Source organism: Gymnogyps californianus, chromosome 1 (assembly GCF_018139145.2).
Source record: "Gymnogyps californianus isolate 813 chromosome 1, ASM1813914v2, whole genome shotgun sequence".
Lineage (NCBI taxonomy): Eukaryota > Metazoa > Chordata > Aves > Accipitriformes > Cathartidae > Gymnogyps > Gymnogyps californianus.
In genome coordinates, this window is record NC_059471.1 from 19,480,809 (window position 1) to 19,508,242 (window position 27,434).

At 44.7% G+C, this 27,434-nt stretch overlaps 1 protein-coding gene across 2 annotated transcripts; it reads right to left on the reverse strand.

The window, feature by feature from the left end:
• Window positions 1-6,439: 6,439 nt before the first annotated feature.
• LOC127021180 (gap junction beta-6 protein) lies at window positions 6,440-18,021 on the reverse strand. 2 transcript variants are annotated; one of them, XM_050904138.1, is made up of 3 exons: window positions 17,956-18,021; window positions 17,376-17,467; window positions 6,440-8,111 (listed from the first exon to the last, which is right to left on the reverse strand). In XM_050904138.1, exon 3 carries the CDS (start codon window positions 8,087-8,089, stop codon window positions 7,298-7,300), a length of 792 nt encoding a protein of 263 aa, XP_050760095.1. In that variant the 5' UTR covers window positions 8,090-8,111; window positions 17,376-17,467; window positions 17,956-18,021; the 3' UTR covers window positions 6,440-7,297. The 2 variants fall into 2 exon arrangements, with proteins under 2 accessions (XP_050760095.1, XP_050760104.1); XM_050904147.1 differs by lacking the exons at window positions 17,376-17,467; window positions 17,956-18,021 and adding an exon at window positions 10,392-10,426.
• Between the last annotated feature and the right edge of the window lie 9,413 nt (window positions 18,022-27,434).

The window sequence follows — 27,434 nt, forward strand, 5'->3', positions numbered from 1 at the left end:
GTCAGGAGCCGGCAGGGTGTAAAACCTTCCTGCTTTACTGATCTTGCTGCCCCAAGCTCCTCTGATTTGTGGGCTTGCACACAAGTAAATGGCTACCCAAAATCCAAGCCAGCAGAGAAAAAAGGCCCTCAGATTTGTTAAGAGCCAAACCATTTTAGGGAGCTCTCCCCCTCCTTCTCCAAGTAATAAACTCTTCTGCAGCCACCAGCAAATCACTGGAAACAGCTAAAACGGTTGTGAGAGCACGACCACATGTCAGTGTGGGCGCTTTGGTCTGCACGGCACTGGGGCAGCATTACCGAACAGGGAATTACTTACCCAGTTTGCAGGTCTACTGCGAGGAGGTAAAAGCTGCTGTGTGAAATGGGACCTGATGTTGCAAAAGGGCTGTGCAGAAAGTGGCTGAATGGTATTGCAGTGTTTTTAAGGGGTTACGCCCTTCCTACGGGCCTGGCCCAAGCCTGCTGGAATCAACAGGGATTTGCTGAGTGACAGTGAGGAGCTTTGGATCCGGCCCTGATACATCTGCAAGCTTGCAGAAAGTGCCAATGTGATTTTCACAGCATCGATGGGTGGGGGGAGGCTGAAGTAGAAATTCTGGCATAGACAGGTGACCCAGCGGCACAGGCAGGTGGTAGCTGGGTGGTGACAAGATGCAGGGAGCGGCACTCCTGTCCATATGCCTCTTGGCAGGGATGAAGCAGGGTGCTGACTGGGGCCCTTGCTAGGACTTGACGGCTGAGTCAGGGCTCTGCAAGAACCTCTCCCTGTCTCCTCCTCCCACGGACCCACCTGCCCATTGCTCTGTGTGTCAGACAAAGCGTTGGGTGCTTCTGTGCAGAGAAACCCACCCGAGCTCCCCAGCTGTGGTGCACGCTGAAGAAGCAGTCGTACTCCACAACTAGCATCAAGGGTGCAAGGCCAAGTAGGTGGGAAATTGCAGAAGTGTTATTTGCACCCCATCTTCATCTGTTTTGGTGAAGTTGGCAAATTTTTGGCTTCTGTGGAAGCTGAAAAGGAGGCCATTCACCTTTACATTCCTAACCTGAGAAATACAAGCCTGACAATACAGGGCTGCACAGGGAGATGGATATATGCACTGCCTCTGGCAGGGGAAAAGCTGCTACAATGGTAGTACTCTCGCTGCAGTCAGTGGTGCAAAGTCCCTACGAGGAAGTTTGCTGAGGTGGAGATGGTCTCTGCCCACGGGCCCACCTGAGGGGAGAGCAGTGGCCAGTATGGTGTAGGATCTCAGATCCAACAGTCCCTCTGGCTTCAGAGGCCATGCTCTCTGAGAGCACAGCAGAAATTTGTCCGTGATGATCGCACACCAAACAACTCAAAATCCAGAACTTGAATGCCTGCCCCTCTCCCTTCCCGCCATGGCAAGAGCAGCTCAGCGAGCATCGGGTAATGAAGACAAGAAGCAGCATGATCACTCTTAACCCAGGTCCCCAGCTACTCCTTTTGCTGCAAATCAATAAACACAGTCTATGAGCTAGAAGTTGAGCTGTGTGTGATCATTACTCAGATATACAGAGCAGGGACTCTTCTCCCAGGCTGGCTGCTGGGCACCTCCTCATCTTACTGTGCCACGGTCACTGCAGTGACAATGGGAAGCACCAGCAAGGCAGAGCATGCTACTTTATGAAGAAGAGAAATCACACCCATTTTTAAAAAGGGTAGAAAGGAGGACCCTGGGAACTACTGACCTGTCAGCCTCACCTCTGTGTCTGGGAAGATCATGGAACAGATCCTCCTAGAAACTATGCTAAGGCACATGGAGGACAGGGAGGTGATTCGAGACAGCCAGCATGGCTTCACCAAGGGCAAGTCTTGCGTAACCAACCTAGTGGCCTTCTATGATGGATTGACTACATCAGTGGACAAGGGAAGAGCTACAGATGTCGTCTATCTGGACTTCTGTAAGGCCTTTGACACAGTCCCCCACAACATCCTTCTCTCTAAATTGGAGAGATATGGATTTGATGGGTGGACTGTTCAGTGGAGGAGGAACTGTTTGGATGGTTGCATCCAGAGGGTAGTGGTCAACAGCTCAATGTCCAGATGGAGATCAGTGACCAGTGGTGTCCCTCAGGGGTCCGTACTGGGACCAGTACTGTTTATTATCTTCATCAATGACATAGACAGTGGGATCGAGTGCACCCTCAGCAAGTTTGCAGACGACACCAAGCTGAGCAGTGTATTGACAAGCCTGAGGGACGGGATACCATCCAGAGGGACCTGGACAAGGTCAAGAAGTGGGCCCATGTGAACCTCATGAGGTTCAACAAGGCCAAGTGCAAGGTCCTGCACCTGGGTCGGGGCAACCCCTGGTATCAATACAGGCTGGGGGATGAAGGGATTGAGAGCGGCCCTGGTGAGAAGGACTTGGGGGTACTGGTGGATGAACAGCTGGACATGAGCCGGCAACATGTGCTCGCAGCCCAGAAAGCCAACTGTATCCTGGGCTGCATCAAAAGAAGTGTGGCCAGCAGGTTGAGGGAGGTGATTCTGCCCCTCTACTCCGCTCTGGTGAGACCCCACCTGGAGTACTGCATCCAGCTATGGGGCCCTCAGCACAGGAAAGAGATGGACCTGTTGGAGTGGGTCCAGAGGAGGGCCACAAAAATGATCAGAGGGATGGAACACCTCTCCTATGAAGAAAGGCTGAGAGAGTTGGGGTTGTTCAGTCTGGAGAAGAGAAGGCTCCAGGGAGACCTTATTGCAGCCTTTCAGTACTTAAAGGGGGCTTATAAGAAAGATGGGGACAAACTTTTCAGCAGGGCCTGTTGCAATAGGACAAGGGTAATGGTTTTAAGCCAAAACAGGGTAGATTTAGACTAGATATAAGGAAGAAATTTTTTACAATGAGGGTGGTGAAACACTGGAACAGGTTGCCCAGAGAGGTGGTAGATGCCCCATCCCTGGAAGGATTCAAGGTCAGGCTGGACGGGGCTCTGAGCAACCTGATCAAGTTGAAGATGTCCCTGCTCATTGCAGAGGGGGTTGGACTAGATGACCTTTAATGGTCCCAACCCAAACTATTCTATGATCCTATGAAACAGATTTATTTCAGGAGCACTGTAATAAAGCCTTGGTTCAGTAAGGGAAAGAGAGGTAACAGTGGTAATAGAAAAACATACCAAGCAATCGGGAGCAGAGGTCTGCCTCATGTTGGCTGTGGCGGTGCTTTCCAGCATGCCGTCGCAGGGCGAGGGTGGGTGAGGCGCTGGGCTGGCACAAGACGCACCAGCAGAATTTCTCTGCTCGGCAGAGGAGCTGGGGGAGCCGAACTCGCTCCAGCCTGGCAGCAAAAGGCTCGTGGCTGCAGTACATGCAGTAGGGTAGGCAGCCTAATTATGCAAAAGGAGAAGGGTGAGTTCAGACCATCCTGCGACTGGTCTCATTTGCTTTTAGCGCTTTGGCATGCAGGGTTGCTGGGAAGGGCTTAGGTCAATGGAAAAACAAAGCCAAAGTTTCAGGGGGCTGGGTTGAAGAGAAAGGGATGGAGGAGGTCATGCAGTGGGGCTGGAGTCAAGGGCCGTTGTGTGTAATGGGAGCAGAGTCCGGCAGACGCTGCTGCTGCACCTGTACGTGGTCAGGGCTCTGTTTGATAGGAAAGCAAGACATGGGGGTGGGAGGGGGTGCAGGGAATTTGCAAGAGAGCTTTTCCAGAGGCTCTGATTAATCGTTTGCCACCACAGCCAATTTAAGCAATCTCTGCCCCAGGCATAACAAAGGGGAAATCACAGGGTGGGGAGACGCAGCAGGGATGGGCAGGGACAATTAAGCCAGCTGCCATCAGAGAAACTGGCTGAAGTACCATGGCATGATGGTGGCGTGATGGCAGAGCCAGTATAGGACAAACTGCCAGTCCCCAGTGGGTCAGAGATTTGCGGGGGGGAGACCCTCTCCCCGAGGGATGGCTACGGGGCAGGAGCAAGGGCAGGCACAGAGAAGGGCTGGGAACGGGTGTGCTCTGCAGTTCAGAGCAGCCCCAGTCAGCCTCAGCCAGCTTGCGAAGATGCAGGAGGAGGTCTGAAACCAAGAAAAGCAGCTCAGCTTTTCCCTGCAGAAAGGGTTAACTACCACCCCGCCAAACACAGCTGTCTCCCCTGCTCAGGCCACAGGATGCAGCAGGCAGGCGGTGGGAACATGCCTTGGAGAAACAAGACACTGAAATCTGCCGTTTCCTCATGATGCCACCTACTTCAGTCTAACACAACGGGAGATGAGGAATTAAAGAGGGCACTGAAACCGTCAGGGACTTTTCCTTGGCACTAACAAAAGCCAGGGGATGTTTCAGATAAAGGAGAGTGTCCATGATTAGGGTTGCACACAGTGTGATGAGAAACATCCCAGCCAAACACATCTCAGCCACAACTGGTCTTCCCTGCTGAGTCAATGACGTAGAAATAGTGAAGCCTTGGATAAGCTCCAGCTCTGATTTACGGCCGCCCTTGGCGTACGTTGGACAGGGACTGGCACATTTGTTCCTGACCCATCTGGCTGCCAGGACACCCCAGCAGCAGGGCAGTGTTGCTTGACTGCACCTTACCAGGTCCTGCTACCACGCAGGAAATGTCCAACCAACCCAAACCCATTTACAGCACGGCCACGCACATAGCTGTGCTAGCGCACAAAGGACCACGTACGCCCAATTTCTTCATTTAAGCTTTGCCCACTTATCCAGGCTTAAAATAACAACAGACATGGAACTGATCTTCTAGAAAAATCCAACTGCTGGAATAAAAACCACTGTTTGAAAACTTGTAAGCAGAAAATACCATATAGACAGCTACTGTCATATCCCCGGTTGGGGTTTAGCAGGCCTGTGCTTTATCACAGACCAAGAAAAAGTACCCCTCCTCCATTTGAGGAAAACATATCTGCCTTAAGGTGTGTTCCAGGTTTATTGACATTCAGCATATGGCTATTTCAGTTTGATCACTAAAAGTAGTGAGACAAGATCAGGCATAATCATTAACTGATCTCCATCCATACTTCCTATATGGTATATGATTCACAGCATGCCCTGGATGAAAGTCCATAACTCGAGTTTCTGTGTGAAACACAGTTCTGGAACAGAAGTAGCTGTGTCTCCACACCCTGGGACCAGCACAACACGAGGCCTGAGCCCTTGCTGTTTGCCTCTGGGCAGGCTGGGGGGCAATCCACTGAGGTACAGCCTGAGCACCCACCTTCCTGACTCTAGGGGAGCAGCTCCATTAAGTAGAGGCTTAAACCATTGCCATAGCACGACGTGGAGCCTGGAGAGGGAGCCATGATGAGGCCACTGGGAACAACGCCTACAAAGGCAAACTTTTGTAGCATTTTTCACTTCTGCTCATATTTTCAGTCTACAGCGAGAGCAATACAAGCATGCTAATATACAATTTTGTGTGTATTTTTTCCTCGAGCTTGCTGGTAGTCACATTCAGAAGACTAGCAGCAATTTCTTTTCACAACAGCAATTAAAAAAGAAAACATGCTGCAAAGGTAGGAAAGATCAGGAGTTTGCCAGTGGAAGAGAATAGATAAATGACAGGGCCCAGCTCAGCCCTCATGCAGGGACAGAGCTGACTCTAGGTATTTTCTCTCCCCTGTTGCTTGTACCTGCACCATGTTAGGGTTCTACTGGTCACATATAAAACAACCAACCAACCCAAACCCACTTACAGCATAGACACACACAAAGCTGTGCTGGCACCTGTAAGAAAAAGTGTGATACAACAGCAGGAGGAAAACCGCACTGAGTGTAATCTCCTCTCCTAGGGATACCTGCTCTTTGTTATGCCCCTTGAAAGAGTAGCTCCACAATATAAACCCAATGATGCTATCCATTGCATTTGTGTAAAATGCATCCAATCCACCAATCCATTTGCATTGGTGTAAAAAAAAAAGAGCAACTCTGCTGAGGTCAGTGTGTCCATGACATTTTTATCGTGGTGAGAAGTGATCCAAAATAGGAAACACACACAAGACACTATAGCTAGGGTCTTGTACTACACCCACCTCTTTGACCTTCAGGATCCCCTGCTTTCAACAGCATACCCCTCCCACAAGCACATACTCCCATGCGCTCAAGAGTTACATGCGTACCTCCATTAGAGTACGGACAACAGGATTAGGGCATCAGTACTCTGAGCAGGAATGAGGGGTGTGTACAGGCTATGCGTACTTTCAGTGTAAAGTCCCTGCTTGAAAACAGTTTTTCCATAAGCACTTGTCCTGCTTAAGACCTCACTAGCATTCACATATAGACTCTCACTTCATTGAGAAAGGTTAAAGTGTTTGCCTTTTATTCAGAAGACTTCTTGTGTTTCCAGTGATACTTTTCCATGTGCTTCAAACCAAAGAGCCCCTAGTTTCAGAACAGCACCATCAGTCTACCACAAAAAAAAGCAAACAAATCAAAACCAAAAAAGTTCCATGATGTGATATAGCATAAAGAAACAAATACAGCTAACACATTAGAGAAATAAACATTTACATAAAGTTATGTATGTTGCTATAAAACTGGTAGTATGCAATTAAAAGATCGATGAGATTACCAGGTCTGCTAGATGTTTAAAGCAAGTCTACTTTAGGCTGCATCTATACTGTCATGCTGGTTTCAGGCATGACTTTGCACTCAGGATCTAGCTACCTCAATTATCCATGCTACATGTGGTGGGCTTTCACACAACTTCCCCTACAGCCAGCAGTGTGCATGCAAGGGTCTCAAGCTACCTGTCCAGACTCAAGCAGCACTTGCAAAGCTGTAAAGATGTAGCCTATCGCTGTGTCCTCCCTATGAATATGGTATTACAGGGTTCATCTGCATATGCCTGGTTAAGAAACAAAACAAGACAGTTGTGTACTATAACACCTTAAGTAACATGGAATCTTAGATTTCAGAAAAATATTTTAATTGTCTGTTCACAAGTAAAAACTATCACTATTACAAAACATCTTGTAATACTAGAATATCTAGCTTGGAAAGAATTTTATTCTTATTGCTGTTGCATGTAGTTTTCAGGAGCTGTGTCAGCATGAAGGTATTAGTGGGTTTCCCACTTGTCACAGTCAGCTTGTAAGGGTACACATAGGAAGATACACTTTCCCATTTAATCCTCACAAAATTTTCACGTTTAGGCTGCCCTGACTTTTTTCAGACGTGCAAAATTGACACCTGACACTATGTATCAAAGTCTCACCCAACTTAAATTGTTTCATATAACAAATTTCATTTGCAGCCTTTAAACAAAGAACATTCACTCCAAGAAGAGTGAATACCAGCATTGACACCACCTTAGCTACTTGAAAATCCTATAACTGTGTTCTGACAGCTATCAGATATTAACTCATTCATTTCATTTTGTTTGGTTTCTTCCTTATTCTCATGGTTGGGGTGATGTTTTGGATTTCCAGCTTTTTTAGACCTTCTGAGGAAAAATTTTGTTAGTAAGTAACATAATTCGGCCACATTTAAAAGAATGCAAATGCTGGACACAGCAATCATGAAAATAGTAAACACTGTCTTTTCAGTAGGTCGAGAAACAAAGCAGTCTACTGTGTTGGGGCAGGGCCAAGCCTCACATTTCATTAGGCGAGGCATTTGGAACCCATCGTACATGAAATAAAATGCATACATGAAGACTGCTTCAAAGACCAGTCTGAAGAAGATGCTGCTTGTGTATGTCCACCACAAGGAGCCCTCAATACGAAACCTCTGCTTTCTGATTTCTTCAATGTCCTTGTATTCACATTTCTGGTCCCCCTTTCTGAACTGCCTTTTCTTCTCATGCCTCCTGTAAGCTACATGCATGGCCACCAGCAGCGCAGGTGTGGAAACAAAGATCAGCTGCAGGGCCCAGAGTCTGATGTGAGAGATGGGAAAAAAGTGATCATAGCAAACATTCTTGCAACCAGGCTGCAGAGTGTTGCAGATAAAGTCATCTTGTTCATCTCCCCAGACTCTCTCTGCAGCCACAACCAGGATCATGATACGGAAGATGAACAGGACTGTGAGCCATATCTTCCCAATGCTGGTGGAGTGCTTATTTACACCTCCTAAAATGGTATGCAGAGCTCCCCAATCCATTGTCTTGTTTTAATCGTCAGACCTATGACAAGACAAACAAACAAAACTAAGATTAATCAAGATGGGAAACAAGCACCATCAAGCACGTGGTATAAAATAAAGGCAAGAACACATCCACTGGCCGTGGTAACATTTTGTTGATGCAGTGGGCTTACCTAGAAATAGGTAATAGTCATAAATAATAATCTAATCATGTATCAACAGGTAATATTTCATTACTTGATTACACTCATAGCATCACATTCATTCGACTTCTAGGTGTATTTGCCAACTGAAAACAGCTATTAGCCACATTAAGTAGGAAAAGCAGACGGGCAAAAGCAGACAGGGGAAATGGATGAAAACAGCCTTAAATTAAAAGCTACAACTTCTAGTAGTTTAGTAACAGTAACAAAAGAATAGAAGATGACATCAGCCAAAAGTAAGGTAGGTGTCATGTTAAAAAAAAAGGGTTAGACAGCTAGAATTCCTATATAAATTAAGCCAAGTTGGCCCATCCTTAGCTTTAGAGCATAAACAACATTTTCTTGAGTACATTCCAGCAATAAAGACAGACCTTGAGGAACTGCTGCTGATGCTCTGCACCTTCCATAAGCAGGTTTGGATAACCTGCATTCACAAATTTAGAAAATGTGACTGTAGGGCTCTGTATTGTTAGTTGAAGCAAATTCCACAATAGCTTGAGGCAATGAAGGTGAAGTCTTGATCATTATCCATCTCATTTTGAGTTGGATGTTTAAAATGAGTCCTTAAAGATTCATCCCAAAATTGCATTTCTCTCCACTAACTACAAAGACAGCCTATGGTAACTAGACAAAGACTCCTTCATTGTCAATGCCTGTCAGGTGATTTCCCCCCCCCCCCCCCCCAACATAGACTGCGTTACTCCTAGAATAGGGGAGACATTTCAGAGGCTGGGAGAGTGCTAAAGTCAACATTTGAAGAGTTCAGACAGGCCAGCAGCAGCTCAGAGACTTTTCAACAGAAGCATATAGTTTCCAGTACGTGAGTTTCAAAGTACTATGACTGTAATGAATTAAAGGATTTCACCTTTGTCTCCCACATACCTCCCCAGGAACACCACAGTTGTCTGGGTTTGCTCAGCTTCCACAAACAACAGCCTTTCACAGAGAGCAGAGGCATTTCAGCCCACCTTCCCCCACCCCTCCACTTCAGATGGATTTACAGAAAGTTAGTTCACAAGCTACTCTGAATTCAAGAAACCAGCATTTCTCATGCCTATCAGCCGGGACCCTCTAAAAGTGCTCACAGATCTCTTTGCTCTGAAATTCCTCATGAAGGTTTTCATCTCTCAACTTTAATTCGTTTGCATCTTGGAGACCATCTTTCTTTGGCATTTACAGCACAGGACATCAATAAGCAAAATCACATTTTCAAGGTTTCTAGAGAAGAGCAGCCACTGGCACAAAGGCCACATCATCCATCACGTGACAGAATTTTTAAGATTTTCCTAACTCTGAGCTGGGTCACATTGCATGAGGAAGAAAATGAAACTTCTTTGCAGTTGTCTTGTGTCACACTCCCATTCTGAGTAATATCAAAGACCTTTCTGCTTTACAGCAGAATTATATCACATACAATACAGAGCATCAGTCAAAGTACACAACATCTCAGGGAGAATGAGGGCATTTAATTACTATATGAATGCAAGGTTACATTCCAAGAACTCAAGGAAAAAAGTAAGTGTAATCTCCCTTCACTGGTTCCATAAAGTACATTTCCCTCAGATCATCCTGGTTGACTGTGTGGGGTTATACTTCAGGAGGTGAAAACCAAGGGGGGACCCCAAGATTTTCTTCAGATTAGAACAAACCTTTCCCGACCCTCCTTCAGGATGTAGAATCTATGTGGGCTATTACCTCTGTATCTGTCTGAAAACAGTCCTGGAAGCAGAGTTACCTTCCTATCCTGCTAGGTTATTTTTCCAAGAAGAAAGTTTGTTTTTCATTAGCATACAGATATAGAGAAAGTCTCTGTAGGTTAACAACCCTACGAGGGCACAGGAAAGAGCCTTAATACCAGGGATACTTACAAAACATACTAGCCAGGTTTTCAAATATTTGTTTCCGCCCCTTTTTTGCCGTCTGATTTTTCATCAATCAGACCAGCCTTTCTTGCAGGATTTGCTTTGGAGATCATTGTATGTTAAACAGAGGAACAGTTACAACTTTATTAGTGTTTTTATTGGTGTTCTCTGTTACTATTACACACACATTGCAATTACAGTACTTATAAAATGACACTACAACTAAGTATTATGATTAGAAATACTTATGCACACCTGAATATAAATCCTGTAGAAGACTGGCACCATGTAAACTGTGGTATTACACACATCATTCACCCATTCTTTAGTTCCACCAGACTCCTTGCATTTCTTCTCTCGGTCATTGTTCCTTCTTCTTCTCCCTGCCTGTCAGCCATCTCCTTACAGCGTGAAAGGCTGAGAAGTGGAACGTGTATCTCCTCCTCACAAGCCCTGTTTCTTACGCTTCACCTCTCGCTGTACACCAATACTGCTGCCTTTCTGTTACTGCAACTTCACAAGGATTTGTTTGCACATGCAATCGCTCCTTCCTGTCTCCCTGTGCAGAAGGGGATTCAAAACATGAGTGCCTCAGGGTGTAGTTAAAAGGTACCTTGTCTTCAGTGGCAAAGTGAGCTCAAGATGCTTCCCCACCACTGTTTGCTCCTGAGGCGACACTGCAGTTCACCTCTCCTGCAGCTTTGTGGGGGTGCTTGTTCGAAAGTTATTCCCAGTACTAGCATGTTTTGTTTTTTTTTAAACCCGATCCACTTCACCAATCTGCTTTACAGCACAGACCCACAAAGCATCTGAAAAGCACAACTTCATTTAAAACACAGGCTGCAAATTGCAAAGCATGGGTAAGAATGAGCAGTCAGTGGGGAAGATGGGTTGGCAAAGCTTTATTGCTGAGGACAATACATCGTGAAGCTATACTTTTCATCTGACTTGCTCCATCTCCTTTGAGAGTATATTATGCTTGCTAGGCCAAAACATGGTGTCTCAATTCTAGCAAAAGTACATCTGTACCTGGATTGATGCACAAAGCCACCACACTTTGGAGATGCAGCTTTTCACCCCAAGTCTCCTTGTGACATTTCCTCAACTTCCCAAAAAGCCTTTGTCTTTCGTATCTGCCCAAACCCTCCCCCTTCACCATTCCCACCTATCTTTCCAAATCCTCCAACTATCTCTTCAGCTCCTCCTGCCACCATCCCCTACTCTTCCTGCTGCTTGCCGAGCTAGTCACCAACCTTTGCCCCTTCTTGCTGTACCCTCATGGCTCTCAGGCTTGTTTTTATGCTGGTGGAAAGTCATATGACTTCTGTGACAGTCCAGAGTGATACAGGCATTGATCAGATACCAGTAAAGTCTCACTATCTTCTCCCTGAAGGGTGGCACAGTTAAGATTGTAGGGCCATATTCAGGCAGCCTGAATTCCACACAAGTGCTGTGACCCCAGTGTTTCCTACTAGCTGGCTTTAAACAGCTCTCAATGCAATTTAGAGGATCTAATGAAGGCAATTCAGAGACTGCTGAAGTGCCCACCTCTCTCCAATAAACAAATTCTGCTTGGGTCACTGTGTCTAAGTTAACCAAGTATGGCCCTTCACACTATTAAGACATCAGGGCAGATCACTGCAGCTAAACATCAAGTTTGGGTTATCTGTACTGATGTGATGGCTCATTTACTCCTAACTTGCTCAAAAGCTAGGATGTTGACTGATGACTGTAGGTCATCTTTCTTCCAGATACTCGCTTTTAAGACCTTTTAACTTAACTAGCAAGTAAAATATTAACCGTCTTGCTGACTAAAGCAGAAGAAAGCAGGAAAGCTACTTCCCTTTAAATGGGTGCTAACTCTTACTTTCATAGAGCCAGTCCAGATACTATTTCTATGTGAGCAAATCCAGCTAAATGCCTACAGAAATAACAGTATGTAGACAGTCAAGGACTTACCTGCTTTACTGGTCTCAGAAGTACAGCACAGTACAAGAATAAGTGAAAGACATGAAAGCTTAGGTGAATTTGGGGGGAAAAAAGTAAAGTAGGAATGAAGATAGGGACTGGTTATTAAGGAAGAAGCTGGGAAGACAGAAGATAGCTGAAGTCAGTGAGGTTGAGTAAGTGAGCATTTAGAACCTATTCTAACATGGAAGTGTATTATCTTTAAGTGTTAAATTTTCCTTAAAAAAAATTGCAACTGGGCATGAAAATAAGCCTTTCCAAGCCTCAGCATAGATCTCTGTTCTGCTACCAGCTGAACCTTCTGTTCCATTTCAACAGAGGACCATGATAGTATACAGCTGTTACAGTAGGAGTTAAAAACAATCATAAAAGATCACCACGCTCCACTGAAAAGTTAGTTACAAGGGAAATGGTTCTATATGATCACACAACACAGAGGCACATAAGCAGGTGTTTTGTCTTGGGTTTGGTTTTTGGCGTTTCTGTTTTGTTTGTTGTTTTGTGTTTTCACTAATAGGCTACACAGCAGCAAGAGAAGAACTACAGCTTAACTATTTCTGTAGTTCTCCAGCTTCTGGGCAGTGTTTTGAGCTCTGTGCTGCCATGGCTAGACTGCCTTTTACTTTAAAGCTAGCTCCTGTAAGCCTACATTAAACCGCAGTCACAGCACGGTGCATACACCCAGTGAAAGTCCCTGCAATTCACAACACTGAGGACAATTATCATTGAGCTCCTGTGTTTATGAGTACAGCTTGTTAACAGACACTTTTTTCACTCTGTTAAAGACTGTTATACTGGGAAATCATTAGTCCATGGTTAAATCCACAGCTTCAGCAAACCACAACTAGAATACAGTGAAGGTAAAAACATCAGAAGACACATTCCTTTCACATATACAGCATGGTGCTTGCTGCTATAGGATATTATCAAGCTTACGCTATAGGAACATCTAGGAGTCCCATTCAAGAAGAGGTCCACAGTATGCTAACTTATGCATAAATTCAGAGTAAGATTATACCTTTCTCCTCACAGCTACAAACTGGATACCAATTTACTTATTCTACTGGAATTACACAGAGATGTAGAGGGTGTTCACGATGCCTCCACTCCTATTAGAATTTTAGTGTAGGGTATACCGAGAGTTACCAGTTTGGTGTGACACTCCACCACTTTCACTAGTGCCTCCAGATACTGATACAAGATCAGCAGTCTGCCAAGACAAAAGTCACTTTATCCCATGTGGGAATGCACAAACCAAGATCATCTTTAAGCAAAAAAGCACTGGTCCCCAGTGTCCCTCCCCAGCCCCCAAGCTGGGGACAAAGACAAGGCAGATGCCTGAGAGCAGCAGTTCTAATGCAGAATTTTTGCCATAGAAAAGCTTTAGAACATCTAAACTGCATCAGACCCAAGATCATTACCAAAATTATTTTATGACTCAACTTTGCACAAGAAGTATTGCTGTATGTTGAGGTCCAGTGTGCAATCAAAGGTGCTGCTGGTACAAGTTTCCCTTCAGGTCTTGATCTCAACAGTTACGCTGGGAGCACTAGGTCATACAGTGGCTGATAACCAGCATCAAGGTGTCTTAGAGCTGTATATGCTCTTTCATACCCAGATTTGAAGAACACACACATCTGGATTTTGGCAGTTTTGTATTGGCATACCTTCACCCTGCCAGCCTGGGGTCTAGTTTATTGCTAAGCAAACCAGCAAGCACTTAACTGCTAGTGTATAGATTTTGTTATTCCTGTCGATGAGTTAGTTTTGGTGCTGTACCACAAGAACAGCAGCATTGCCAGTACTGAACCAAGGAAGCTTCTAATACAGATTAATGTCTTCCAAAGACAGCATCCTTTTATTTCACCAAGGAAGGCTGGCATACAGGCTACAGCAATTACTTACTAACTCTCTCAGACTTCCTACCTAATTTGTCAGCCTGCCCCATGCCTCAGTTTCCCAGATATTAAACTAGGGATAACAAAATCTCAACATCTCACAGGGCTGTTCTGAAATGCTCCACTACAACTATAGGCTTCACAGACTCATACTTTGTTCTCAGTGGACCACGACAGGTAAGTACCAGTTCAAAGTTGGAAGTACAGAGCTTGAACTCAATCATCCAGGATATTCTTGCTACCTGAAAAAAGAATAGAGCTCCCTACATTGCTATAGCTTTAATGCAGAGTTCAAACTGTAAGAAGATGCAGCTTTGAACTTTGGCAACCAAAATCCTTTAATTTCACTATTATAGGCAGCTTCCAGCTATTTTAATTTTACAGCAGTATATTAAAAGCTTCAAGGAGCACGCAGCTGGAAGAGTCTGAAATATCAACAACTCTACTTCTTTCCTAAAAAGTTGAATAAAGTTCAAAAGAGCAGTCTAACAATCACAAAAGCCTGTGCAATTTTCTCTAGTAGCTCTTAAGCTTTGTTCTGAACATCTATCTCCAGATCAGAGTGGAAACTGGAGAACAGAAGGGCCATGACAGAGGGATTACAGTATATCTGATTTGACACAAGAACAGGCAAAGACTAATCAGGAACAGGAAACCTGTGACAGTTGCAGGTCTGAACACTGAAGCATTGTACTTTTCTTCTACTCAAGTTCATGAAAACAGGAGGCATTCTTTGCTCTAATGAAACCCAGTGTGAAACCCAGATAAGGCCTTTAACACAACAGATTAGGACCCAATATGTATGCAGTTAAGTGTTAAAAAAAGCATGCTAGTTAAATATCAACAGCATTAAGGGTTCAGTTCTACCCATGATGATCCCCTTATGACTGTCGATATTCACGCCCCTACACGAGTTTTAAGTCATTTTCCAAGCATGTTTGGAAATACCCATAGCTATTTTACTAGCCTACAACTGTAAATGGTGGATTACCATCCTCCAGAACATCTCTGCACAAAATTCACTCCACTTGCAGGAAACAGGAAATCAGAAGTGCCAGTCACACTTGAAGGCATAACAAGACAGCACAAATCCTATTATATTTTGGCCCCGTCAGCCATTTTCTCTCCATAAACCTTTCCTTCAAAGTGTGCTTTACATTTCTTGCTTTGAAAGAAAGCAAAATTCCTGAGGACTATGCCTTCATGAATGCAAGTGTCCTATTTCCCATATTTTTAAAGAAAGTTCTATACACACTGTGCCCTGCTCCCAGTCATGAAAACAGCAACTTTTTAGCTATGACATTTTTATGGTTTGGGGGTTTTTTAACCTGTTATTTAATTCCTATTTCCTTCCCCCAGATTTAGGCAAATGTCTACATCCCCTCCACAAATCTGCCCACTCTCACTTCAATGTAACATTTCCTACAAAACTGGCAAGTCACTGTCTCTTTCACACACAGACAGAACTTGCACCCTTTTGGAAATGCTAATTAAATTTATAAACACTAAAATTTTATACTACAGTGCAACTTTTCCTTGAGCATGTATTTTGTTATCATTTCTTTCATCAAAAGTAACGACAAAAGCAACTTTTTCCTTTTTAAAAAAATCTATTGCAGGAAGAAACATTTGTATGAGATAAGGAATAGAATTAGTTTTCAACTTTCTTTTATCAACTAATAGGAGATGTGTTTCTCTTTTTCCACATTCCTTCTGTTTTGACAGCACATTATCACTCCTCACACATCATCACATCAAGTTTTTCCTCACACAAACTGGTATTTAGCCAGGCAAGAGTCACAGTTCTCCTCCTTTCAGATAACTCATCAGTCATCATTAAATAACAATTAAAAGCAGTGAGGAACAGAACAAGGAAAAACCTCAAAAGAAAAAACAAAGATTCCACCCATGCTCCTGTTTGGTGCAGTTTCTGGGACCACTGATTTCATGGGAACTGTTCACATGAATAACAGAATCAACTTGTAAAGCATCCTCTTTACTCACAGGCACCAACTGAGCTTACTCAATGACTGTTATTAAGAACTTGTACTTATATCTCAAAGTGCTGCTATTTTTCCAGCTACTGAGATAGTCTGCTATACCTTTTTCACTGTACAATTACTTTTCAATTACTTTTTGCACAAATTAAATGAGATTGCCCAAGTAATCTACCTGGGGTATGCTTCAAGGGATGCAAAACAGCAACACAGTCAGAGGCCCAAGCTTCAGAAAGCTGAGAGAACTAGCCCTGTCAGGACACAATTAATTCCTCCAGAGAAATATTTTAATTCATGGCTTTTTATTGTTCCATTTTTAAGCTCTGTGATATGTAGCCCTTCTACTAATTATGAGACTGACAGTTCTGGGGACTGAAGTCTCCCAGAAGCCCTAACACGTGTAGTAGAGATGCAACCTCATGGCTCTGCAAACATGTTGGAAATCCCACCTGGAAAATTACATTGCAATGCCTAGTTGACACATGGAGGCGCCTCCTTCTTCCAGGCTGAGGGTTGGCCCACCTTGCCTTGTCCTCCAAGCTAAACCTAACACAATCATGTGCACATCCTTCTGCCTTTCCTCTGGGGCTCCTCAAAGGTAAGTACCTGGCAAGCAGGGTTTCCAGGCTGAACAGTGGAGAGCAAGAGATACTAGAAACCACATATAACTTCTTTAACAAAATCAAGGATGAAAATATATTTTATTCTGCTCTCAACTCAGTGCACACACACACATCGTGGTAATGCCAAACAGGATCTGGGCCCAAACCCTCATATCATTTCACACAGACCACAGCCAATAAAATCTCATTAGTGATCAAAGTCACAAAAACTCAGTTTAAAAGAGCATTCTTAAGACAAAAGGCCACTTCCTTCTTTCAACCCCTTGCCTGTTCTCTTAGAGTATTTCCAGGCTACATACTGAAAACTAATGGAACACAAGACAAAGAAATTAATTCTTCTATTGGGGCGGGGGGGGGGGGAAGAGATTCTTCAACACAAGAGATTGGAAGAGTAACACCCAATCTAGGAAAGCCCAATATCAGGAAAAACAGCCATGTCCAGCACACCACAGGAATGCAGTCAGCTACCAGCTACTGCCATCAGCTAAGCAAGCACTCCTGCCCTTACTCCAACATGTCCCTTGCATTTTGTTTAAGGGCTTGAGTACTCATTCCTCGTGCAATCTTATCCAGCCCTAATACTCAGAAATACATTTATTTCTGACTCACACCTCTCATTTCCTATTCCCCCTATAATTCTGAGGAATGTTTCCAGTGTGTGATCAGATGCTCACAGGACCTGTCAGTTTTACTGATGCAAGCTGTTTACCTTCATGCAGCTCTCTTAACACCTGTAGGCGTGTCACAAATTACCTGTAATTGCAGAAGCCTTTATTTTGCTTGGTGTTTTAGCTGGTTGGGTACTTCACATAACGTGCTTACATAGAGCTGTTAGGAGAATATGACTTAAAAAAAAGAAAGAGAGATTGCTGGGAGTTAAATGGATAATTAACAGCGACAAGAGTATCCCCCATTGAAACCGGTCGCGGGGTTCAAGCATTCCCCTTCATGCTTAAGCTCGGGAAGCGAAACCAAGAGCTCCCAGGCCGAGCGGGGGTAAACCCTGTCAGGCACAGGGCGGCAGCACACACGGCACCCCTCCGCCGGCCCCGGTCCGCCTCCGAGGGCGGCCCCCGCTCCCTCCCCGCGGCGGGCAGCGCCACCAGAGCTCCCGGCTCCGCTGCGGAGGGCCCCGGCCGCCCACTGGGGCGCAACAAGTGTGGCGGCAGCAGCACCGGGGGACGGCGGGCCTGGCCAGCCTCGCCGCACCCCTCACCCCCTTCCGCCGCTACCGGGCCCTCACCTCACGGCGGGCGTGCGGAAACGGCCTCCCCCCGCCGCCAGCCCAGCCCAGTCCCGCTGCCGGCTCGCCCCCTCCCGCCGCGCCCCTCACCTGCCTCAGCAGTGCCCACAGCAGCAGGGGGAGGTCAGCCCTGCCGGGAGCTCCCGGGACCAGGCACCGCGGGCGAGCGGCAGGGCTCAGCGCAGGTCCGGTGGTGCCTGAGGAGCAGCCAGTCCCGGCTTCGCCGCCCCGGAGCTTTAACGTCCCTCCCTGTTCACCTGCCGCCGCTTTTAACCCGCCCCTCGCCCGCCTCCACCCGCTCCCGGCGCCTCAGGCCGCCCATGGAGGCGGCAGGGAGCGTGGGGTGGAGCCGGGTGCCCATCCCCGCTGCCCTCCGCCCGGGAGAAGGAGGTTGTATGGCGACAAGAGCTCTGAATATGAGGTGAAAACAGCCAAAATAAAGGGCGGGACGGCTGAACTAAGGCTGGAAGGGCGGGGGGGGGGGCTTGTGTCCCTCCCGGGGGCGGCGGGAAGCGGCCGGGGGCGGCGGGGGGCGGACGCCCCCCGCCGCCCCCCGGCCGCTTCTCGCCGCCCAGGGGCTGGTTTGAGGTTGCAGGGGGAGGGCATGAGGGGAAGGGAAATCAAGATAACAGCAGCTGTGTGTTTTTTTCAGAGGAAATGCGTATCTATTTAAGATAATAGGGTCGTATTTCCATCTTGTCAAATCCAGGTATTCAGAAGGGCCTTGGGACAGAAAAAAGCCAGGCCTTTTCTCCTGGAAATCATTAAGGAATTACTGGCCAAGCACAGAAGGAAGAGCCAGTAGTTTCTGGCTTTTTGAGGTTTATTTTCAAGTGTGATTGAAATGCTACAGCAGTGCCCTGCAAACTCGCAGGCTTTCACGGAGCTGCAGATATTTGTCAGTGCAAAGACCTATTTTGGAAAGTTCTCTGTTTCCAGGGAATACAGTTGCTGAGGAAACAATTTACTTTGGGTTCAAAAATCCCTGCTCAAAACTGCATTCTCTGTCTTGCACACATGCACATCAAACTACATAAATGGTTTCTAATCCTCTTAACTGAATTTCCAAAGAAAACGTACAGCACAACTGCAACAACAACAACAGTATGTTTGCTCAGGCTTTGTGTGAAAAATGCGAGTGTTTGCACTTGTTTAGAGTATAAGAGCTCAAATGATAAACGATTTCCAGCTAAATTCTTCTGCCCTTTATCTCTACTTCCTAGAATAAAAATAATCCCAGGGAAAATCTTCTGCAAAAGTCAATGGCTTAATTGACCTCATGCTCAGGAAGAAGAGGTAGAAATTTCTAGCACAAGCAACTCAATCTTATACTTGAAAGATAAGAAATTGCCATCAGCTGTGGTTTAAACATTAGCCTCTGTCTCTGTGGCGCTTGTCTTTCCTCCACCACCCCTTCTCACCCTTGCACTTAGATCCATGGAACTTGCATGTTAGGACCATAGGAAAATTCATGTTGGAAGGGATCTCAGGAGGCCTCTAATCCAACCTGCTGGTCAAAGCAGGGTCAGCTCTTATCTCGGACCATTCAATAGTTATACCCTATCCATGAGGGACCCAGCACTTGCCACAGCTGGAGTCAGTTCACTGCAGTAACTGTAGGAGCAGGCCCAAGGTATATGATGCTATGCTGAGCTAGACAAGCAGTAAATACCTGAGGCCTGAGTCTTCCTGAGTTCACTGACTTCTGTGGGAGCTGTGTGTTCAGATGACATTCAAGGTTCATGTATATGGCATGTATGAGGAAGGGAGGTAGCTCCGGACCTGGCCATGCATCTGCACTTTGGAAAAGGGGAAGCCCATCTCCTAATGTAAGAAAAGCTTTAGAAGAGACATCTGAAACTTGTGTGTTGTTCCCTCTCTAGTCACCTTCCAGCTTGATTCAGTGACCTTGAAAAAGTAAAACGTGTCCCATCTCTGTCATTCCAAGGTCAAAATACTTTAAACATTGGGTATATTTAGCTGCAGTGGAGGATTTGAGTTTTGTGTTATTTTTCAAGGCTGTGTTTGCTGCCAAAAAGAGGGGTTTTTTTCAGTAAGAAAAGTATTATGAAAAGGTACTGGAGACAAGACCCTATGGTTTTCACTGTGAAATTACCTAATGGAGATGAGCCATGGGCAGAGGTACAGCGTGGACCTCTCTGAGCTGCCTTGCATCAGGTCTTCACTGCATTGCCTTCAGGAGGGTGTTACAGTTGGAGGCTAACACCTGGTGTTTATCCCAAGGCAGAAACACCCAGTTCTGGCAGCAAAGAAAAAGTCTTTAGTGATGTTCTGTGTTTCAAAAATGAGAAAATATTGAACTAGCCATTCTTTAGCTGGAACCACGGTGGGGAGCAAGGGGCCAGGTTCTCGTCTGCTGGGTAATTTTTTCATCTCTTATCTGTTGAATGCTACTTCTCTGACCTGGTAACATCAGCATGCTCTTTGATTATAAGTGATGTGGCAAGGGACACTAGATAGAAAGAATGAGACATGTCAGTGCTGGAAATTTAAGGAATAGAAAAAGGGTTTCCTAGTTTTAATCACAGGGTTTTCTCTTTAATTATGGGGAAAAATGAAATATATTTAGTAATTGACTACTTAGTAATCAGAGCTAAATTGTACTTATTCCTTTACAGATGAGGAATGTTTTGTGTATTATTTAGCCAGCATATAAGAAGTACTGTTTGATAAACCTGTGAAATAAATACATGTAAGTTGATGATGACAACCCCTCCTCCTGTAATAGCTGCAGCTGTGCACTATAATGTGCATGAGTATATTTTGTTTGTTGACATAATTTTTAAGTAAGAAGGGAGAAGAAGGGGACGGATAAACATAGAAACCATCTATTATTGATGTATAAACAAAGAGGAAAATAAAAGTTACAGGGTTCAGAAATTTTGTCACACTAGATGCCTCACATGATAATGCAGTTATAAAAGAAACATCTTTGTAAATACATTTTTGGGAAAATAAATAGAGATAGTTGTCACAACATAATATTGAGGACCAAGAGTAGCTTTAGGTATAAAGCTTAACTTTAGGATAAGGCCAGTCTCTTTGGTAGTGCATATCATCATCTATAAGGTCATAATCACAGGCAAGGCTGACTACCCTGTAAGAGCATTTAAATCATGAGCACCCTTTTTAGAATACTGGCATAGGTCAAGTTTTCCTCCTGACCGCTCTAATTAAACCAGAGTCTGAGATAACTAGAACTTTAGACTGAAATTTTAACTTCATTTTCATTAGCCTGAAGATTTGTACAAAACAAATCCAAGTTCTCACTCTTCTTATTATTCAGAAGGGATAAAAAAGGAGAAAAAAAACCACCAGGAAGTTTCTTTTCCATTTTCCCATGGCAGACCGCTGCTCAAACATTGTGGTGAAGCGGGAAGTTTTTCTTCCTGAAAATTTCTGGTTCCTTTCCAAACCTTCACATCTTTAATTAGACTCTTTTTGCCTTCTGACTATTTAGCAGTTCAGAGGGAGAAAAAGAAAATTAAGTCCAGTCCCTCAGTGTGAAACTGTTGTGCAGGTGTGTCCCAAAGTGCGGTCTCCTGTGGCATATTTATTAGGGGACAACAGGCATACATGTAGTACTGATACTATATACTAAGTCTCAGATCAAGCCCCATCCTTGTATGCTGTTCAGGAAGCTGCTCTTCTTCAGCTTTTGTTTTCAGTTTAATTTACTGGCCAGCATTCCTACAAGGATTGTGGTGGCCCTGATTTACACACTCTCGGCAAATCCCAGGACCTCATCTAGCCAGAAATGACACCCAAAGAGTCACTTCCTTTTCAGTATAATTACTTTAATGACAATGTGTAGTATCATAAAGGTTGCCCATGTAATATCACTGTTTATTAACCATTAAAGCTCCTCAAGCATTTGTACTGCTATGACAAGCAGTACTTTTTCCCACCTGCAAGGGCCTTACAGGTGCTCTTGCAGAACAATTAGGATTGCACTTTCCTTCAATAATGGGGCAGATGGCTGTCTCCCTTATCTTTTTGACCTCAGGTTGTCCTCATCAATGACAGTTGATGGGCCTCACCTTCCCTTTTTTATTTTCACTTAACTGACATGCATGAAATATTCCAAGAGAAACATACCAGGTGCTTTCCTGCTAAAGTAACTCGGGGAGCTCAGTGATGTTCCCTGCTTGTGGAGATAGAAGAAGGAACAGGAGAGAACCAAAAAAACCACCCCAACCCCAAATGATATGGGGGACCAACAAAAGGGGATGAAAATGGTTCCTAGCACTGCCAGTACATGACCAGCCTGACTCATGCCAATCCGTATAATTTACACTTTTTACCTTAAAATGGACATAGGCAGCTGTTCTAGTAGCCATGCTAGTAGCATAGCCATGCTCTTCCAGGATGCCATTGGAAAGTGTACCTCTCCTACATGCTAGGTAGGGTAGACTAAGTCATCGTCAGGCACCCATCAAAGCCTCTCAGTTAATTTCTTAAGCTGACAGCTCTGGATATCCAGCAACAGCTTGATTTGAAAGGCAGAGCTTTCTCCATCCTTAGGCAGCCCAGTAATTTCTGCAATGCTATTGCTAATTTGGAAGCTGACAGTTTCCATCTTCCCACCCCTTTGGTTTATTACAAATATTTCATCAGACCAGCTGTAGTCTGCTGTGTGCTTCTTCGCTCTGGGCAAAGGGGGACAAGAAAGGCTGTCTGCAGCGATGCACAGTTGCTGTTGTGATGTTTCTCCTGGAGCGGGCAGCTGCAGCAAGAGTCCCCCACTGGTGGCACCTAGCCCAGCCTCCGGATGGACCCATGGAGGCTTCCAGCTGATTTAATTAGTTCATTGTTCCCTGGTTTGATGTAATAAGTTCATTGTTCCCCAGTTCAACTTAATTGAGTCATTGTTACCAGATTTAACTGACTGATTGCTGCCTGACTTGATTTAATTAATTGCCGCCTGACTTGCTGAATAAGCAAGCTCCTGCTGCCGACTGCCAGCATGGCTCATGGCTCCTAACCCATGCTGTCTACCTCTGCTTCTTCCGCTATACCAACCTGCTCTTCTCCTGCGACCTGATCTCCTTTAGCCACATCCTCTATTCCCTTCCTGCTTCTCCATTCTCTTCCTGTAGTTCTTCCCCAACTCAAGGAGCTTCTCTCACTCCTCTAATCCTCCTCTTCCTTCTCCTCTGCTTTTCCCTGGCTTTAGCCCTGGGCCTGCCTCCAGTTTTCCTCCCAGAGCTCTCACCACTGTATCCCACAGTAACCCATACTGCTGTGATTCCTCTGAAGTTGCTTCTGAGCTCTCCTAAAGGCTTCGCATTTCACTTGCTTCATGTGTCCCAGATTGCGCTTCCTGTAGTGGGATTTTTTTATCCTGTTCTGCCTAGCAATCCTACGCAGGCAGCAGCACTTGTCCGGTGCTCTCTTTTTGCCTTCATTTCCATTACTTGCATGTACCCAGTTTTCTCTTCCTTTAAGGTATCATCCAGAAGCCTCTCCCCTTGTTGCGTGTTACCTAGCATTATCTGGGCTCTTGGCTCTTCTTTCTTCCTTCACTGCCCCAGCTCCATTTGATTCCTTTGAGGTTTCTATGTCCACTGTAAGGATTCTTTGATTGCTCCTTAGCTTATACTCTAGCCTTTTTTTTTTTCACCTAAAATGTTCTGATGATGGTTCAGGTTTCTTGCTGGCCTTCCACTCTCTGGCTCTCACTTCATTCCCCAGTCTCCCCAGATCTCCTTGGCTTATCCCTCTGCATGTCCCTTTGTCTCCATTCAGCAGAAAAATGAGGTATAGTTATATCTTGCCCTCTTTTCTCTGCTGTTCTGCTCCACTATCCATCTGATGTCAATGCTAGGAGTAGACACGCACTTCTGCAAGCAGAGAATTACTGTTTTTCAAAGTAAGCGTGTCAAGTTGTAAGTCTGCGTTTATGTTAATGGTCAGCATGAGCCCAGGCTTCTCCTTGGCCACTTCAGTTCAGTGCATACAGGTGAAGTCAGCTCTACCTGTGCTGTCAGTCCAGTATGCACAACATCTTGTGTGAGCATATATCCCTCCTGGCTTTGCATTAACCTGGCCCTGTTGGCCATGTCATTCTTTCTGGCCCATCCTCACTCTGTATTTACTCATTTTTTCTTTTTCTTGTGTTGTCAAGTGCCTTGGAAGAAAGTCCAGGAAGGATTGCTTGTCTGTCCAAAGTAATCCCCATCCCTCAGTGGCCAACTGACAGCTGGCTTCTGTATTCCTGGGAACAAATTTCAAGGTGTGTTGCTCCTCCTTCCTCTGGTTCTCTCTTTTCACTAATGTGTCAATGTTTTCTTGAAGAGAGGATCTCATTGTCTACAAAGACACCTCTCTCTTCCCCTCCAGCCTTTAAGGGGCCTTTACTCATCCTACACTGCATGGCTGATGGTCTTCAATTTCACTTGCAGTGCGTTAACCTGTCTGTGCATTGCTTTTCATGCATGTAAAAGCCATTGTATTCCTAGGGCATTTTTGGTCAGCCCCCTCTGGTTTTCAGATGCCAGACTCCATTGATTTCAAATACCTAAGAACCTTGGAAGATGCTTTGGGAGAGCTGGGTCTTTGGCATTTTTAAAATTAGCCACACAAGTTTTCTTTTCACCAAAAACTGTGTTTCCTTCAGCTACAAATTAATTTCAGTTTGTTTCTTTTTCTTACAGGCTCCTGAACCTGAGCGCAGTTCTCTAAGGGAGACCCAGCATGGTAGTCAGGGCAGGATACACAGCTTCTGTATACCCTAGTTAATGCAACACAGTCATATTCCCGCTGCTCTAACATCCATTCTCTCCCCTATATAAGCAACCCCCTTTGAATTCATCTTTGCAGGTCCTTCTATTGTTGGCTTCAGCTCATTTGCTTGATTTACAAAGGCCATCTGACTTTACAGATGATACAGATATTGGCAATCCCTTTTGCATTACTAGTATATGAAGGTATGACACCCAGCCCTGTTCTCATGAAAGCTGGTGCCAAACCTCTCATAAAATGTTATGAGAACAGGAGTGAGCCACAGACTCTTCATTCCATTCTCTATGATGGTAATTAAAATAACATTAAAATTAGCTCTAGAATTAGCGGGTGTCAGAGTCTTCTTGACATCTTCCATCTTCTGCATTTGGTAAGGCATCTTTCTGATAGTGGTTCCATTCACTAAGCTAATAGCTGCAAAATACGAGTGCTTGAGGCTTTTCACAGTGTGGAGCACTCGTTAAGAAAGAGAGAAATGGGGACTGCCCTTCGGTGTACAATCTGCCTTTCCATTTGTATTTGCAAACCACCCTGTGGCAAGAGCAATAGCTGCATAGATGATTAACATAAAGAAAGTATTTATGGCCTTTTACCTTTATTTGGTGTGAAGTATTTTGTCCTTTTCTAAAATGTTAATGACAGTCTGAAGTTGTTCCCTTTTTCAGCCCCATCCTGCACTTCAGAGACTTCTGCCATTTGGGAAAACACTGCTATCAAGCACTCTGCACTTCCTTCAGAAATTGCAAATGAAGCTAAATCTGTGCAAGTCACTTCACTGCAGGGTTATCAGAGGTTTTCATTGGTAGCATTGCACTGATGTAATTATCGTGGTGTCAATATGCTCTAATAAAGACAAGGACAGAGATAAAAAACCCAAAAGTTTTACAAGAGTATTTATGCAAATGGTTTTGTCTCAAACTGAGAAACAAACAAAAAATCAGATGTAACCATTTTGATGCACTTGCATGCAGGGAAGAGTTGTTGCCTGCTGCATGGTGACATGGTTCCTCCCTTTCACATGGGTGGTGTGTAGCTCGGAGAGGTCACCCTGTCACCTGGAGTGGTTGTGCCACCTTCCACAGTGTGCAGGCACAACCTGGAGCATGGACTGGGGCATGGGGTGCTGCCTCCCTGCACAGTGCGTTGTGAGGTACTCATCATGATGCAGTCATGAAAGGCAGTACTGGTTATGTACTGGGAGGTAGCTGAGGTCTTTTTTCCCCACATATGGAAATCTGGAGACTTATCTCTCTTCCTCTCTCTTCATCCTGTAGTTTTCCTTCCTCTCCATTTCAAATTACAGAGCTGTGGTGAAAGACAAGATGTTTCTCTGGATTGCCCTGATGGGAGTCAGGATCACTGGGTGAGTGTGTGGCTTCACCCCATGTCTCCAGAGCTGTGGGAGCTCCCCTCATGGTAAGCAGTGGCAGCAACAACAGTTTTCACCAACAACTTCCCTTTCTACTACAGCATCCTCCTGGCTTTCCTTAGTAATGTCTATACCAGATGATTTTTATAAACACAGGACGCCTACTAACGTGCCAGCACTTAGTTAACACTAGTACAGTGATCTGAAAAGGCCAAGTCCTGCACAAATTACCTTAGATACACATATTAACAAAAAGCCCAGTTCCTCCCATGCATACTAACAATACCATCTGCGAATGTCACCACAGTATGTTCAAGAGTTGAAAATTTTCCAGTTGAATCGTGCTGATAATTATCTTTTCTGACTCTGGGCAGGGGTGATTGAATACTCCTAATTTGGAAAGTATTGTTGGACTCTTCTGAAAGAAGGCCAGCTTTCAAGGAGCAAGAGGGGCCTTGCTGGGGGGCATCTCGTAGAGGCAACATTTCAGAAGTTAGGTCAGGGGGTTCTGTGTAGGTCATAGAAAATTAAAGTAGCTTGATCTCATATTCCTTACACACACACACACACACATACACACCCCGCCCCGCGATGGCAAAAGCCAAGAAGCCACATGCAGTCTACATCTGGAAGAGCTGAGTGAATGCTGCTGGTTATAGATAACAGCAGAGTTGTTTAACCATTTGCATCTGCTCCTACTTGACAGCCAGTAAGAGACATGAATTTGGGAAAGAATGTATAAATAAAGAGCTATATAAATACACAAACTGTCCGTTTTCCTTACTGGCTCAGTCAGGCAGAGTAAATATGTATAACCCCTCTAATTCAGCCTCTTCACTGTCACAGCATCCAGGCATACCACAAAAAAACTGGTCTTCCTCTGAAGATCTGCCTTTTTTTTTCTACTCCAACATTATTTGCTATTAAATGTTTACGAAGTTTTATGCAGCTGTGCAAAGAACGATGAACCATATTCTGCAGGACAGAGGCGCTATAAATTAACCCTTAAATGTGAGCTGATAAGGGCCTGCAGAATTTAGCTTAGAGACACAATGTGTGCGGGAGCTTATGAAATGCAAAGAAAGAGCCACAATGAATTAGCCGGAAAGTTCCCAAATGATTTACCTCCTTTAGATGCTTTGCTCTCTTCTTCCATGGCTTTGTATAGAAACTGCATAATTACATAGTGTCACTGCTTTCATATATGTTTTATACTTTTCTGTATGTTTCAGCTGTGATAGGCCATGCTTTCTATTAGCAAAAAGGATGATTATGGTTAGAGTGTATTTTTGGGCCTTTGACTTTGCCCCATCAGTTGGTAACTGCAGCTGTATATTCACTTCTAGATGTATAATTAGTCCTAAGAAAACAGCTTCAAATATCATCTATGACATCGACATTTTCACTTTGTAAATGATCGTATGTAAGAAATGTC